Source organism: Anolis carolinensis, chromosome 1 (genome assembly GCF_035594765.1).
Source record: "Anolis carolinensis isolate JA03-04 chromosome 1, rAnoCar3.1.pri, whole genome shotgun sequence".
Taxonomy (NCBI): domain Eukaryota; kingdom Metazoa; phylum Chordata; class Lepidosauria; order Squamata; family Dactyloidae; genus Anolis; species Anolis carolinensis.
The window spans coordinates 235,363,300-235,379,193 of record NC_085841.1 but is presented as its reverse complement, the minus strand read 5'-3'; the positions used below and the strand labels follow the sequence as shown (position 1 = coordinate 235,379,193).

At 41.2% G+C, this 15,894-nt stretch overlaps 1 protein-coding gene across 8 annotated transcripts in view; it reads left to right on the top strand.

The window, feature by feature from the left end:
* stx3 (syntaxin 3) overlaps positions 1-15,722 on the top strand; it is a 52,200-nt gene extending 36,478 nt beyond the window's left edge. Inside the window, exons 7-11 of one of the 8 annotated variants that reach the window (XM_062967139.1) lie at positions 483-556; positions 2,040-2,174; positions 4,595-4,705; positions 13,967-14,077; positions 14,496-15,722. In XM_062967139.1, the coding sequence (XP_062823209.1) occupies positions 483-556; positions 2,040-2,174; positions 4,595-4,705; positions 13,967-14,044 (398 nt within the window). In that variant the 3' untranslated portion in view covers positions 14,045-14,077; positions 14,496-15,722. Of the gene's footprint in view, positions 1-482; positions 557-2,039; positions 2,175-3,818; positions 3,841-4,380; positions 4,492-4,594; positions 4,706-6,298; positions 6,389-10,517 lie in introns of those variants that run through there. The other 7 variants (XM_062967137.1, XM_062967138.1, XM_062967136.1 and 4 more) reach the window with 7 other exon arrangements.
* The last annotated feature ends 172 nt before the right edge of the window (positions 15,723-15,894 follow it).

Here is a 15,894-nt window from a genome sequence, read left to right as displayed (position 1 = left end):
TTCTAGAATACAATTCATCTGGGAGATAGATTTTGTGACATGCTGTGCTAAACTGAAAATCACTTTGAGTGGCTCAGGCATGTGTCACTCTTAGAAGAGGCACCTTCATTGCATGTACCAGTCATGACCAAAATGGTGACATTGAGTTTTCTCCAAAACCTGTCACTGTTCCAACCATCTTCTAAGATCTCACACAGTTTTATATTGTTGCCTTTTTGTAACTATTTGTTATCAGCTGCCTTGGACACGTTTTTACAGAAATGCCTAAATATGAATTGTATAAAAAAAATGAAGAGTAAAATGTCTGCTTTTGAATGTTGCTACAAGAAAGTTTATGAAGCCTTGTGGAGAATAGGGAGGTGCCAAAGTGAACATTATTGGGGCATGGAAGCAACTGTCCCTAGTCATATCCTAGTGCAGCTGAGATGGAGTTGCTTGTTGTAGCGTTGATGCTCTCTCCTCTTTTTTCAACCAATCTATAGCTGGGAAGAATACAACAGATGAGGAACTTGAAGAAATGTTAGAGAGTGGGAATCCTTCAATATTCACATCTGGGGTAAGTATCTCAAGCAACTGATTAAAATCCTCAAAGAAGAGGAAGGGGAGAGGAGAACTAGTGGATTATTATCATAAGGAAATAATGACAGAAGGAGTCTGGGGTCCTATTCTGACCCAACATCCACCTTGGTAGCTTGCGCCTGATGTGAACACATTTCATTTTCATATGATTTTTTGGTTGATGGTATATCAGGGGGATTGGGAAGTTGTGGGGACAAACCTGGTTCATTTTTGGAGATTGGGGGCTTTCAAAAGAAAGCCCCGAGGGCTGCATGTTCCCAGTAGATGAGGCTATATCTATGGATTGCAAGGAGTTATTCTTTGGCATGTCAGGTATCATTATCAATAAAATACGCTGCTTTGAGCCCCACCCATGGGAGAAAAGCGGGATAGGAATGAAATAATAATAATAATAATAATAATAATAATAATAATAATAATAATAATATAAAATAACAAAATGGAAGGAAAAGCTGATAAGGAGAAGACCTGGCTGTGGCTCACTAATGGAACACTGAAGAAGGAGACCGAAGGCCTGATTCTTGCAACCCAGGAGCAAGCAATCAGAACAAATGTAATTAAGGCCAAGATCGAAAAACCAGCCAATGACCCAAAATGCAGACTGTGCAAGGAAGCTGATGAAACTATTGATCATATCCTCAGCTGCTGTAAGAAAATTGCAGAATTACAAACAGAGGCACAACTATGTGGTCCAAATGATTCATTGGAATTTATGTCGCAAGTACCACCTCCCAGCAGTAAAGAACTGGTGGGATCACAAACCTTCGAAGGTAGTGGAAAATGAGCACGCAAAGATATTGTGGGACTTTCGAATCCAGACTGACAAAGTTTTGGAACACAACACACCAGATCTCACGGTTGTGGAAAAGAAAAAAGTTTGGATTATTGATGTCGCCATATTAGGTGACAGTCGAATTACCGACAAACAACAGGAAAAACTCAGCCGTTATCAGGACCTCAAAATCAAACTGCAAAGGCTCTGGCATAAACCAGTACAGGTGGTCCCAGTGGTAATTGACACACTGGGTGCCGTGCCAAAAGATCTCAGCCAGCATTTAGAAACAATAAACATTGACAAAATTATGATCTGTCGGTTGCAAAAGACCACCTTACTGGGATCCGCACGCTTCATCCAAAAATACATCACATAGTCCTAAACATTTGAGAAGTGTTTGACTTGTGATTTTGTGATACGAAATCCAGCATATATATCTCGTTTGCTGTGTCATACTATGTCAATAATAATAATAATAAAATGGCAGCAGAGTTTGTATAGGAAGATAAATGAAAAGGTATGTATAGGGGAAAGGAAGCAGGATTGTGGCAAAGTGTTGGTGGTGGAAAAGGAGGAGATGGCGCATACTGAGAGAGCAGTTTCAGGACATCTCCCTTGGTTTTCTTAGGTGAGGATGTGATCACTGTAGTTTGCTTATAAGTAATAACCCCCGTGCTTCTTCTAGATCATGGATTCCCAGATTTCAAAGCAAGCACTGAGCGAGATTGAGGGACGGCATAAGGATATTGTACGGCTTGAAAGTAGCATCAAGGAGCTTCACGATATGTTTGTGGACATTGCCATGCTGGTAGAAAACCAGGTAACAGAGCTGCGTGAAGTGGGGATGGGATATAGAGGGAGGAGTAGCTGGCTGAGATGAACAGGGTTTTTTAACACACACACACAAGATCTCTCTTTTTGTTGAAACTGCATAGAGAGATTTGATAATCCGGAAGTACAGCTGCACTGATGAATACTATCCCAGCCTATAAAACCTACTTATATATTACATCTATATCCTGCCTTTTCTCCCATAAGCTCAAGGAAACATTCAAGCTCTCTTCCTCCCTGCTTTGTCCTTGCACAAATCCTGTGAGGTGGTCAAGCTGAGAGAGAGAGAGCCATTGGCCAAACATTATGCACTCAACTTTCATCACTAAGTAAGGAGTTCAACCTAAATTTCCCAAGATTAAGAGGGCGGAATCTATGTTTACTGATTTATTTATTTAAGTTCCTTTTCTATTGTGTCACCACTGTGCCCTCACATGAGCCTCTTTTCCATAGTATACTGGTGGAAAAAAACAGCTCACTTCATTCTGTTCTGCTGTTCATTCTGTGCCCATCCATTAACTGCACTCTGCATATGCCTTACCTGTGTTTCTACTGGATCTTGGAAATACTACTTTTGGGTGGGATTCTAGAAATTGTATTCAAAAAGGTGACTTTTTCAAAGAGTGGATTCCAAATGAAATAACACAGAGCAACAGCAGAGCCTCCTATGTGGCTAATGCTTCCTTGCATTACCTCTGCACTGTGGGAGGGAGACTTTAGAAAAGTGCCCTCACTTTTAGCACAGTGATCTCCAGAGCAGGCAGTTAAAACCCCAAAAAGATCTTTCTGGTGACAACATATCAGAGCAGCTTCAGTGGAAGTAACTGCAATGTTGATGCCTTTGGAACAAAATAATCATCACTGCATGTTGGCACTGACAGGCCCTGAAATAGCTGTGGTTGCCAGGGGCTCAAAGGACTGATGGACCATTGCTAAAAAGTGCTTGGGGATGGACTTCTTTGTCTGACCAAACAAGGCAGTTCTTTTGTTTATGGGTTTAGATATAGTGCAGAGAAAGCTGTGGGGTGCAGAAACAAAGGGAGAAGAGGTGGGGTTTGACTGAGAGGGTGCTGAGTGCAGAGAAAAGGAGTTAACAAATACATTTGAAGATATAAATGACTCCCTTTTTTTTAAACTTATGTTAACATAGATCCAGCCTAATTTTGATTTTACTGCCCTGAACTAAGGGATTGGTTGCATAGTAGAAGAGTGTAGCTGACTGAAGCTATTTAATTAAGACTAATGTAGACAGAAATGGCCCATCATCAAGCAACTTAATATAACGGTAAACTAGAATTGACAGAAATAGGCCATTACTAAGCCAACTTGCATCCCAAAGTGGAGATCTTACTATGTTTTTTCATGGCTGATGAGTCTGAGGCTAGCTTATAGCCTGTTTTTGTCTCCGGATAGAGTCCTGTATCTTAAATTTCAGGGGCTGTGTCATTTCCCATGTTCTCAAATTATTGCTATTATACTATTCAGCTTTTTAAAAAAAGATAACCCTATTATCTTCCCGACTTGATTTGTTTAGTTATGAGGCAGAAACAAACTGTCTAATAGTGTTTAGGCTTTGAAACTGGTCTCTAAGGCCCCATTTCTTGTTTTCTGCTCACAATGCAATGCCGAGGAGGTGACATACAGGTCAAATTACGGTGAGTGTTTCTTTTCAGAATTTAAAGAAGGGCGGGAATATGAATTTTGGTTGGAGGATGGTAGAAGCTGCAGTCCAATACATTCAGAGAGCATTGAGTTGGGGAAGGCTGTGGAGATGAAATAACTATTTTTGGAAAGGAGTCCTCATTCAGAAGAAGAGCAAGGGCAGCAAGGATAAATACTTTGATCTTATATAAACAATGCAAATGGTTTGTGTCCTTATTATACAGAGCGCAGACTGGAAGTGGATCTGTAAGGATCCTGGTGGCCATGGTGTGGGACGAGGAAATGCCTAAAGTGGGGATTCAAAGTGGGATTGCTACAGATGGTGGTTAGCTGACAAACTTCTATCTCACTTGAAGAGAGGCAAGATAATAAAAGAGATCAGATATATGATGTCTTGAGTAGAACGAAAAAGCTTTACAGAATTAGGAAAGCTGGAGATATTTTCTCAATGTCCTTTCTCCATATCCAGTAACTATTTTCTAACATGCTTTTTTCCCTTGTGTGTCTCTTCTCCTTTCTTCAAACTTTCACAGGGAGAAATTATAGATAACATAGAACTCAATGTGATCCACACTGTAGAGCATGTAGAGAAAGCTCGTGAAGAGACCAAAAAAGCCTTGAAATATAAGAGTAGTGCACGCAAGGTGAGCCTCTTCTACTGACTACCAGCTCTTCGTCATCTGGCTTACACTTTCTGCTTCTGCCTCTCTGTTTTGCTCCTGGCTTTCCTCCTCTTCCCTCTGCAAGGGAGCCATGATTGACCGCATAGAGAACAACATGGACCAATCTGTAGGCTTTGTGGAAAGAGCCGTTGCTGACACCAAAAAGGCTGTAAAGTTTCAGAGTGAAGCCCGAAGGGTGAGAACTCATTGGAGCCTACCCTTCTCCCACTTTCTTCCACACCCCTTGTCCCCGTGTCTTCTAAATTGCAGCCCTCAAATTGTATTCTGCAAACCAACACCTCTTGCCCCTCACTACTCCTACCACCTCCATCCCTGTGGATTATTTTTAGATGTTTTTCTGTCCTACCCACTTGCAGTATTTTGAGCTATCCCTGTGACCTGTGCAAAACCCAGCCCACTTATCAAATAAAGATACGCCTACCTGTTCTTTCCCTGTAGCATTCAGGCACACTATTTCCCTTTTCTCTTGCATGAGGAAGTTCTCTTCTTTCACAGCAGTTTTGTTCTCATAATAGAACCTTGAGGACAGGTCTTTTTTAAATGTATTAGATTGCAACTCTGCTACTTCTGCTTTGAGCTGCCCTTGCCTTATTTTATTACTGTGTATTCTCATCTGTTTCAGTCGGGGATTTGGGGAAGGGGAGTGTCTTCTGGTTGGGCGTGGGGACCTTGACACGGGAACTTTCATGCTGCCTCTGATCCACTGATGGGATTTCTTGCCCCTGCTTTTATCGCTGTTTGGCGGAGAAAAATGTAAACAGCACAGTGATCTGGAAGCAGGAAAGTTGACACTGTTGAATTTCCTTTAGCTTCTTAGAAAAAGGTAACTCAGTGGTGGAAGAGGCTATTTTCCCGTACTCCCTGTGTTCACCTCATACCAAGAGTGGCCAAGTCCCCAGTACATTTGCATTCCTTGTTTTTATATTGCAGGAGACATGATGGGAGGCGACTTGTATTCATCCAGATATTATGGGACTGCAATTTTTCTCTGTCCTAACCAGCTGGAAAAGCCAATGCTGGAAAAGGGTGGAAATTTCTGTTCAGCAATACAGGGCAATACGATTAGGGAACAAGGTGTTTTTGATAAAGAAATTGTTATTCCTGAATAAGGCTGAAATTAAATCATTCTACTGACTGCTGCCTTTTATGGCAAATTAGAACAAAATGTTTAAACTGGATGTCACATCTTTTCAACTTGCATGTTGAAAAAGGGTTGTTTTACTTAAAAAATCTGAGATAACAGTAATATTTAGCTTGGGCAAGATGAAGGAAGATGCAGCCCTCCAGATGTTGTTGAACTGAATCTCCCAACAGTTCTAAGCAGTATAACCTGTGCTGCAGCCCAGCAACATCTGAAGGAATGCTGGAAGCTGCAATCAAACAGTATTTGGATGGCCATAGAATTCCCACCTCATGTGATCCTCAAGTAAGCCTTACTAAATCCTATGAGACCCACTTCTCAGTACATGCCCATAGAATTGGACTGGAAATCCCATCTAGGATCTTTGTGCCATAGCTAAATGTAGGACAAGTGGCTATGTTGCCTGGTGTTCATTTTCTGGTAGCTCACATATACAGTTCATCACTTAGCATAGCAGACCCACTGAGTGGTGAACTTGCAGATGTTGATTTTCCTTTAGACAGCATAATTCGGGGTGTTTTATGTATAACTAGGGGCCACCTGTTTCTGCCCCCCTCCTGGATTTCTATCAGTTGTTGTTACTCCATGACATAATGCTAAACCTTCCCTTTTCTTTTACCCTTCTAGAAAACAATAATTATCATTGTGATAGTGGTTGTCTTGCTGGGAATTGTAGCTCTCATTATTGGACTTTCAGTAGGGCTGAAACAGTGAACCGTAAGTAGCCTGAGGTGTCATGTGAGGGAGCAGGAGGGCTCTTCTGGTTCTTTGCTGCCTCTTTACCACTCTCACTGCCTCCTTTGCTACTTATCTGTCAGAAGGGTTTCTGCATATTTCAGTCTTTGTCTGGTAACCAATACTGCTTCAGGAACAGGGTTGACTGTTTTCAAAGTCTGGATCTGTCTAAAACTTAACAAAATATTTTTTTCTTTAACCCAAACTGTATGGTATCCACAGATAAAGGAAGAGGATATGGTAGGGGCAGATAGAGATCTTTATTAAACCTCTTAAAGAGTATAACTCAGAGAAAGGAACTCTATGGTAGCCTACTTCATATCCATCTTAGACCCATGTAATGGATTTTAGTAGGTTTTTTATTATTAAAATTTATTTTTATTCTCTCCCCACTTTTCTTTTTCTTGGTTGGGAGCCAAATGATGGAAGTGAAGAAGGGGACATCTAATTATAGAGTTTGAAGAAACTGCAAGGGCCACCCAGTCCAAACCGCATTCTGCCATGCAGGAATACACAATCAAAGCACTCCCAACAGATGGCCATCCAGCCTCTGCTTTAAAACCTCCAGAGAAGGAGACTCCACCACATTCTCAGGCAGCAGCATATTCCACTGCCAAACAGCTCTTACTATCAGGACATTCTTTCTAATGCTTAGGTGGAATCTTTTTTCCTGTAGTTTGAATCTATTTATTCATTTATTTATTACAACATTTATATTCCGCCCTTCTCACCCTGAAAGGGACTCAGGGCAGATCACATTGCACACATAAAGGCAAACATTCAGTGCCATAACATAGAACAGAGACAGAGACAAGACGCAGACACGGGCTGGCCTCGAACTCATAACCTCTTGGTCAGAGTGATTTGTTGCAGCTGGCTGCTAACCAGCCTGCACCACAGCCCGAATCTATTGTTCCATGTCCTAGTCTCTGGAGCAGGAAGAAACAAGCTTGCTCCATTTTCAATATAACATCATTTAAAATATTTAACCATGGCTTTCATGTCACTCCTTAACTTTCTGTTCTCTCTTCTTCAGATATCTCTGAAAAATTAGCTAATGTGGAGGTTAATAACATTATACATAGTGTTTGAAAAAGAATCCCTAGTTTTAATGTAATTATACTTAAAACTAGGGAGTTCTTTTTCAAACACCCTGTATAAGTAACCAGGATTCCTGTGACTCGAAAGATGTAACCAGATTCTGTTTTGTTTGTTTTTTTAAAGTAACAGCAATAAGAATAAGTCAGTCTGTACTTGGGAGTCAATACCAGGCAAGATTCTGGAAAAGATCATTAAGGAAGTGGTCTGCAAACACTTAGAAACAAATGCGGTCATTGCTAATAGTCAACACGGATTTACCAAAAACAAGTCATGCCAGACTAATCTGATCTCTTTTTTCGATAGAGTTACGAGTTGGGTCGATACAGGGAATGCCGTGGATGTAGCATATCTAGATTTCAGTAAGGCCTTCGACAAAGTCCCCCACGACCTTCTGGCAAACAAACTAGTAAAATGTGGGCTAGACAAAACTACGGTTAGGTGGATCTGTAATTGGCTAAGCGAACGAACCCAAAGGGTGCTCACCAATGCGTCGTCTTCATCATGGAAAGAAGTGACAAGTGGAGTGCCGCAGGGCTCCGTCCTGGGCCCGGTTCTGTTCAACATCTTTATTAACGACTTAGACGAAGGGTTAGAAGGCACGATCATCAAGTTTGCAGATGACACCAAACTCGGAGGGATAGCTAACACTCCAGAAGACAGGAGCAGAATTCAAAACGATCTTGACAGACTAGAGAGATGGGCCGAAACTAACAAAATGAAGTTCAACAGGGACAAATGCAAAATACTTCACTTCGGCAGAAAAAATGGAAATCAAAGATACAGAATGGGGGACGCCTGGCTTGACAGCAGTGTGTGCGAAAAAGATCTTGGAGTCCTCGTGGACAACAAGTTAAACATGAGCCTACAATGTGATGCGGCAGCTAAAAAAGCCAATGGGATTTTGGCCTGCATCAATAGGGGAATAACGTCTAGATCCAGGGAAGTCATGCTCCCCCTCTATTCTGCCTTGGTCAGACCACACCTGGAATACTGTGTCCAGTTTTGGGCACCGCAGATGAAGGGAGATGCTGACAAGCTGGAAAGCGTCCAGAGGAGGGCAACTAAAATGATTAAGGGTCTGGAGAACAAGCCCTATGAGGAGAGGCTTAAAGAGCTGGGCATGTTTAGCCTGCAGAAGAGAAGGCTGAGAGGAGACATGATAGCCATGTACAAATATGTGAGGGGAAGTCATAGGGAGGAGGGAGCAAGCTTATTTTCTGCTGCCCTGCAGACTAGGACACGGAACAATGGCTTCAAACTACAGGAAAGGAGATTCCACCTGAACATCAGGAAGAACTTCCTCACTGTGAGGGCTGTTCGGCAGTGGAACTCTCTCCCCCGGAATGTGGTGGAGGCACCTTCTTTGGAAGCTTTTAAGCAGAGGCTGGATGGCCATCTGTCGGGGGTGCTTTGAATGCGATTTCCTGCTTCTTAGCGGGGGGTTGGACTAGATGGCCCTTGAGGTCTCTTCCAACTCTACTATTCTATGATTCTATGATTCTATGAAAGCTTAAATTTTTCTTTTGGTTTCTGATCTATTACTTCTGGATTTTTTTTCCTCTTTCATTTTTGCTTTCAAATATTTTCTAGCATTTGGGTTAAGTTGGGAAAACATTTTTGACCAATTAGAAAGAGGCCATGTTTTGCCAAGGGCTTGGGGGCATGATTTATGAAGTTTCAAGAACAACTTTGCTGGCAGTGCCTTCAAAGTAGAGAGACAACTCTAATGCTGGCAGTATCCACTGGTGTTTGTGCAGCACGTCTTCCTTAAACACACATGTACACAACTTGTTTGTCAGCTCTCCACACACTTGCCATTCTGTGTCTACAACAAGGATGAGAATGATGTTGCTCTCCAGATTTTGGATGGCAAGTCCAGCAGCCCTAGCCAGCAGAGCCAATGTTGGATGCTGGTCCAAAAACCTCTGTATGACCACATCATTCCAACCTCATCTGTAGTGCACAAACAAGTCTGCCCAGTGTTTGTAGAGTAATGTTAACAGCACAGCTTATTACCTTAACACCCCATCTGAGTTCTAGTGGTGCTTTTTTTTTTTCGTGTCAGAAGCAACCTGAGTTGCTTCTGGAGTGAGAGAATTGGCCATCTGCAAGGACGTTGCCCAGGGGACGCCCGGATGTTTTGATGTTTTTACCATCCTTGTGGGAGGCTTCTCTCATGTCCCCGCATGGAGCTGGAGCTGATAAGAGGGAGCTCATCCACACTCTCCCCGGGTGGGATTCGAACCTGGCAGCCTTCAGGTCAGCAACCCAACCTTCAAGTCACAAGGCTTTTATCCCCTTGGCCACCGGAGGCTCCCTAGTGGTGCTAAAAGGCCATATGTGAAGATGAGAATGGAGCAATGCATTGAACTGAGAGTAAGCACTGTGCCAACCTTTATTTTAATTCAGTGGTTCTCAACCTGTGGGTCTCTAGGTGTTTTGGCTTACAACTCCCAGAAGTCCTAGCCAGTTTACCTGCTGTTAGGATTTCTGGGAGTTGAAGGCCAAAACATCTGGGGACTTACAGGTTGAGAACCACCGCTTTAATCTCACTCTTGGAACAGGTTAATGGCAGTTGATTTTAAACATCCCTCTGTAAAAATTTTGTATTCTTGGCGACTGGCCCTAAGCACCATCCTCAGATTGTGGATCATTGCTGCTCATCAAACACCTACCTTTAATCTCTCTTATTGTCTTATGTTGAAGTAGAAAATCTGGGGACCACCAAGATGTTTTGGACCATCAGTTTCACATTAGTCTTTAAGAATGATTCAGAACATCTGAATGTCATCAGGTTGTCCACTGCTGGCCTCTGCACAGACCATATGCCTATACTCAGTTTAATAGGGAAAGTAGAATGTGAGTTTATTGTCTTTCCCTCCAAACACATCCCCTTTGCCCCCCACCATTCTATAGCAATTTAGTACATCCTTGTAACTAGAATAAATTGGTTCCTCATTTCTGTGTGAAAAATAACCTTTCCCACTTTGTTGCTTTCCTTTTCCTCCAGATGTTCCCAAGCTTCTCCTGCGTTGATAGCAAGACTTCCCCTCTTGATCCTCTCCACCGTGGTGTGACCTTTCCTTGCCTCCCCTCCAGCCCAGCCTCTTGGATTAAGTGTGAATGGTTCCCTGCAGAATGAGTTTATTTTCACCAGTGCTTCCTATGAAAGCCACATGTTGTTCTGGTTCATTCCTTGGATAAAGCTCTGTAGCTGGAATATCCCATCTACCTGGATGAATCCCCCAAGTCTAGGGACTACATAGCACTCCAGAGAGGAATCTTCTATCAAATCTGTTCCCTATCCATCCCTTCCTTTCCCACTACACTTGGTGCCTCCAAATGAAGCATTTCCTGTGTTGAAGTCTACAGCCTTCTGAAACGTTCTACTGTACAGTTGAATGAACCTTAAAGGGAACTGTGGAGTTACAAACCTACCTCACTGCCTTGTTTTCAGTGGTGCCTTTTTCATTTTGAACCATGATGTCAAGGAAATGCCAGACATTGTTACTTACAAAAATGTTTAATATTATTGGGTAGGAGCCAAAGTGGAACCTGCCACATAATTCCAAGCCGCCATCCTGTTTTATATGCTGGCTGGCCTTTGAAGGATGGAGCAGATTTTTCAAACCCTACGTTGCTTGCAAGTTGCTTCTCTTCTCACACTGGTACTCCTTCAGCACATCTTGCTCACAAAGAGCCTAAAAAGAAGTTAGGGTAAGGAACTATGCTGAATACCTAATACAGCAAGATATTTACACAAAGTTTGAATCCAGCCATCTCAAGGAGAGTGATCATTTGAGGATCCAATACACTCCCAACATGAAAATGCCAAGATCATGGTCACAGTTGCATTAGTATCGAAATCCTCCAGATCTGAACTCTTTATATTCCTTTTTTTTGTTTCAGCTTTGTGCCTCACAATAGAGATTCCATACTTTGGGCACTTAGAACTGGTCTTTGAGGAAAGGGAAAGCTGTCATAAGATGCCCATAGCTGAAGACACTCTTTAGAGTTATGTGTTGTGTTGCCTGGAAATTTGATAGCTCACTTCACTTGTTTTGAATGCAATTCAATTTCTGTGTGGATGCGATTATTTCCTAATTGAACATTTAATTTTACTGGAGTGAGTAAAAACATGATTGTGTGTTTTCACTCCTTAGTTATGTAATTACATTGTTTGCATTTGTCGATGACATAAGGATTATGATTAATCAAAGGCGTTGTTTGTTTTGAGATGTTTTTGTTTGGTTTTTTTTTTACTGTGGGTTTCTACCTCCTTTGAAAAGACGTGTTGCACGCACCCTGCCCATAATAGCTGTTTGCAATCCGGCAACTTGGTTACAGAACAGGGAAAAGCTGGTTATCAAGCAATAAGGAAGGACAACTGAGAAATATGCCCTCCTGACATCTCAATTCCAAGCAGATAAAACCTTGTTGGATAAAAATCTGGTTGAAACATAATTTTATCTTCTGTTAAGTGTTGCAATTTTTATATTCTAATGATAAAAATCCCTTTGAGCTTTGTTTCCAAATAATGAGTCTTAAATTTCTTTCTATGAGTAACTTGGTTGTTATTATTACTACTACTTGTAAACTCTTTGGTCCTGTTGCTGCTTTGCTTTCAGCTGGACCTTGTCCTACACAGCTATCATTCATGGTAGCAAGAGGGCTCGTTTGTGTATTTTTGTGATATGTAAAATTGGCTAGAATATCATGTGAGGTCCTTGTGTGAAGAAACAGGTTTGACCAAGCTTAGCTGTAGTTTAAGAGCAAGTGCCAGATTTTTCTCTTCAGTCTTGTCATATATACAATTACAACATGATGATTCCACTTCAACTGCCATGGTTCCATGCTGAGATTTGGTTTAGGGAGGATTATTTAGAATTATCAGATTGAGAGGTTATACCTCAAGCTATAAATTCTATGATTCCACGGCATGCAGACATGGTAATTAAAGTGGAAGTACAGCTCTATAATTGTATAGTGTTAAGAGGGCCCAGTAAATTCACTGCATGGAAGTCTTATCTCAGGGTTTAGTCATGGTAGTAATATTTATATTGATATTTTTAAGGGCAGATGCACCCAAAATTATTTTAGATTTACCCAGATTATTGGCTGGAAAGATAACCTTAGCTGATCTCACCTATGTGAGGTAACAACACTTTGATTGGAATTTAAGGATTTATTTTCTGGGAAAGATGACCCCCCGCCTTCTTGGTCACTAGCACATCCTTCTTGATGCACCTATTTCACACAATACACCATTCACACCCACATTGTGCCATTTTGATGCTGTAAATATTCCTGTTTTCCTTTGTAAGAAGCGTTTGTATTGCCCTCAACAGTGAGCGCACAGACGGAGCTAGGAGGATGTCTCTCCAGATGTCCTTTCCTCTAGGCTTTGATGTCTGAAACTTGCAGGGTGGTGGTTGAGGCTTTGTTTGGAATGACCAGCCTTAAGGGCCATCTGCTTTATCTGGACAACAGCATATTAGGTTCCAGCAATGCTTTTTGTTTTTAAAATGTAAAAATAAATGAATTTATTTAAACATAAATATGTGGCATGCATGGTGAACCTCTGGACTGGACGTTGGCAGTACAAGCAACTGTGCCTGTATTGTTTGGGCTTCTGTATTTCATTGTGCTATTAGTCTTGGTGTGAGAAACATTATTTTTGGACTACAATACCCAAGTTCTGGGTGATGTCTAACACTTAGAACTGAGAGCATTGTAGTCCAAACATAATGCTTCTGTGTATACTTTGTGACATCCCTGCAGCCTATGTGGTGGAGGGGAGAACATTACTGGTACAAACATAAATGGATTGAGTTCTGTGTAAGCACATTTAGAGCACAAAACAGCACTGGAATCCTTTCTCCCATATCTCTTTGGATACGGTTATATTTTAATGGGGGCTTGCATATGTGGAGATTGTTTTGAAACTTTACCAAATCCATCTGGACAAATTTTACAGGAATCGGGGGGAAAAAAGCTGAGGATATGTATTCTTTTGCTTGAAAATGCAATTGAAGTGATTTGCTACATTCTGATAATTTTGATCGTCCATCATATTCTACTCCTAGCCAACAATGTATTGCCACCTAAACATTTTTTGGAAACAAACTCCACATATGTCATTGTTCTGATGCTAGTATCTCTGGCATGCTTTCTTCATAAATTGTCAAGAACTCTTCAGGAACCAAAATAGTGCTTTGCTATTATGTAAAACTAAAAAATGGAGGAGACAGGTTCTTTCTAGAATATTTTGGTATCATCTATACCTGTGAAAGAAGAACCCATAATTCCCTCATTCTTGTAGATTAGATCCCAAGCTTCTAGTCTACAACGTGTTCCCATTACCTGCAAAAGCCCCATCCCTTTTTCCCTCTCACCAGCCCCGTTTTGCTTAAGTAAGTCTGGGTATATTTGCTTTTAATTTTTACTTTCACTGAGCAGAAGAAGATCATGATCATGATATGCTGCATCATTCTTGCCATCATCCTGGCCTCTACTATTGGGAGCTTCTTTACCTGAGCACCCATCCCTGTCCCTCGCCACTTGCCTCAGGTGAGTTGCCAATAGAAAGAGGATCTCATTGTTAATTGGAGTAATTGCAATCACCCATATCAGTACATTGCCTTCTGTTGTACAATTTTCCAATTGGACTAGTATAGATCTAACAGTGCTGCTGCAGAATGTCTCACCAGACAGACTACACAAGAACAAATCATGCTGCCATCAGAGTTGAAAAGGATTAAGTGGAAAAAAAGATGTCAACCTAGGAATAAATAAGCCTTTGCAATCCAGTAGGGTGAGAACAGAAGATCCACAAGTTGAAATTTACAGAAAATCAGAATGAGAATAAGTTGAGAGGTTAACAGTTGTTTAAAGACAATGTCTGTGTAGTTTCATCTATGTTGTCTGCTATTGTTTATCGCTTTCCATTTGTTACCGTCTCACTACTTTACTTTGTCTTTCCTTTCAGAACGGATCTGCAAGATGGCTTTTTTCTTTCATGCCTCCCCAGGTCCTACCGTCTGCAGTGCTTCCTCATTTTATGGACATATCATCACCTTTTGGAACATTTTAGCTAAATACCAGGCACCTGGGGTAAAAAGAGGAAAAGCCAGAACAAGGCCCAAGCTTAGAATACTGGAATGGAGTATACAAGAGCAAATGTGAAGATTACTGGAGCACCGGGGCCTTGTTCCTAGCTTCTTTCTTTGGCCAAATTGTTTTTATTCGTTCCTTAGAAATCTCAAATTGACCTTGGCCTTCAGTTGTGCGGACTCCTTCTGCCCAGTAGTAACCCCTGCAGTGAAATGGAAACATTTGGGGAGAGCTCTTAATGGTTTATTGTGTAACTCCTCTAAAGATAGTTAGAAGATCACAATCACTTGTTCGCCCACGATTTTAGGGTGTTTTCCCTAGCCATGCTTTCTCTTCTTGCTTAAAATATGTCAAAGGAAAAATTATTTTTAATAGAAGCTCTTCTTAATATCTCCAAAGGTTTATTTATGGAGTTGTGTATGGAGAGATTGATCATCCCAGAGTCTCCTCAGCTGTTGACTAATGTTGCTACATAAGCCCCCGTCATTCTTCTGGTCTGTGTGTGTTTGTATACATATACATAAACACACACACATAAATGCATGTATGCCAACTCTATTTTTCCAATGTATGACAAAGAATTCTTCAGGCTGTGTCTGCAGGCACCTCTAGTGGATCCATGGGCCTATTCTACCAAGATTCTTTGTCTAATTTGTCACAGTTGTATTGATATGTATAACTTATTATATAGGTCCCGCATTATATTTTTATGTATACTGTATAACCAGTGTCCTGGGCAAGAGAACTTGTCACGTACTTTAACAACCTAAGCTGTATTTATTCAAGTGTATGTGTTTCCTGCCCTGTGGCATTTCCATTAGCTCCTTCTCCAGCTAGGGAAAACCCTGATACTGTTTTCCCTGTAAAAATAATTATCACCTGGCAGAGGAAGGGGGATCTCTGCAACTGCATGATGACCTGTCATTCCTTGTAAAAATTCAAAAGTCCCAGCCACTAGTGTGTGAAATGGGAATAAGGTATTTTTGTTGAAGAAAAGCTTATTGGAAGCTTTAAATTGTGGCTCATGTAAGCTACTTCGCTAGTATTGAGAAGGCATGGGTGTTAAAGGAATTTTCCTGAATAAAGAGTACACTTGACTGAATTGGTGTCAGTAGTACTAGATTAAGTAAAGTAAGAAACTGTTCCAATACTGTAGTACATGAATCATTATTTGTAGCAGGAATTGACATGAAGCTCAGGGTTTGTTCCCAGTGCTGCACAAAAGAATGAATTAAGCTCCTTTCAAGTTATAACCTTCTTACTCCTTTTCTGCT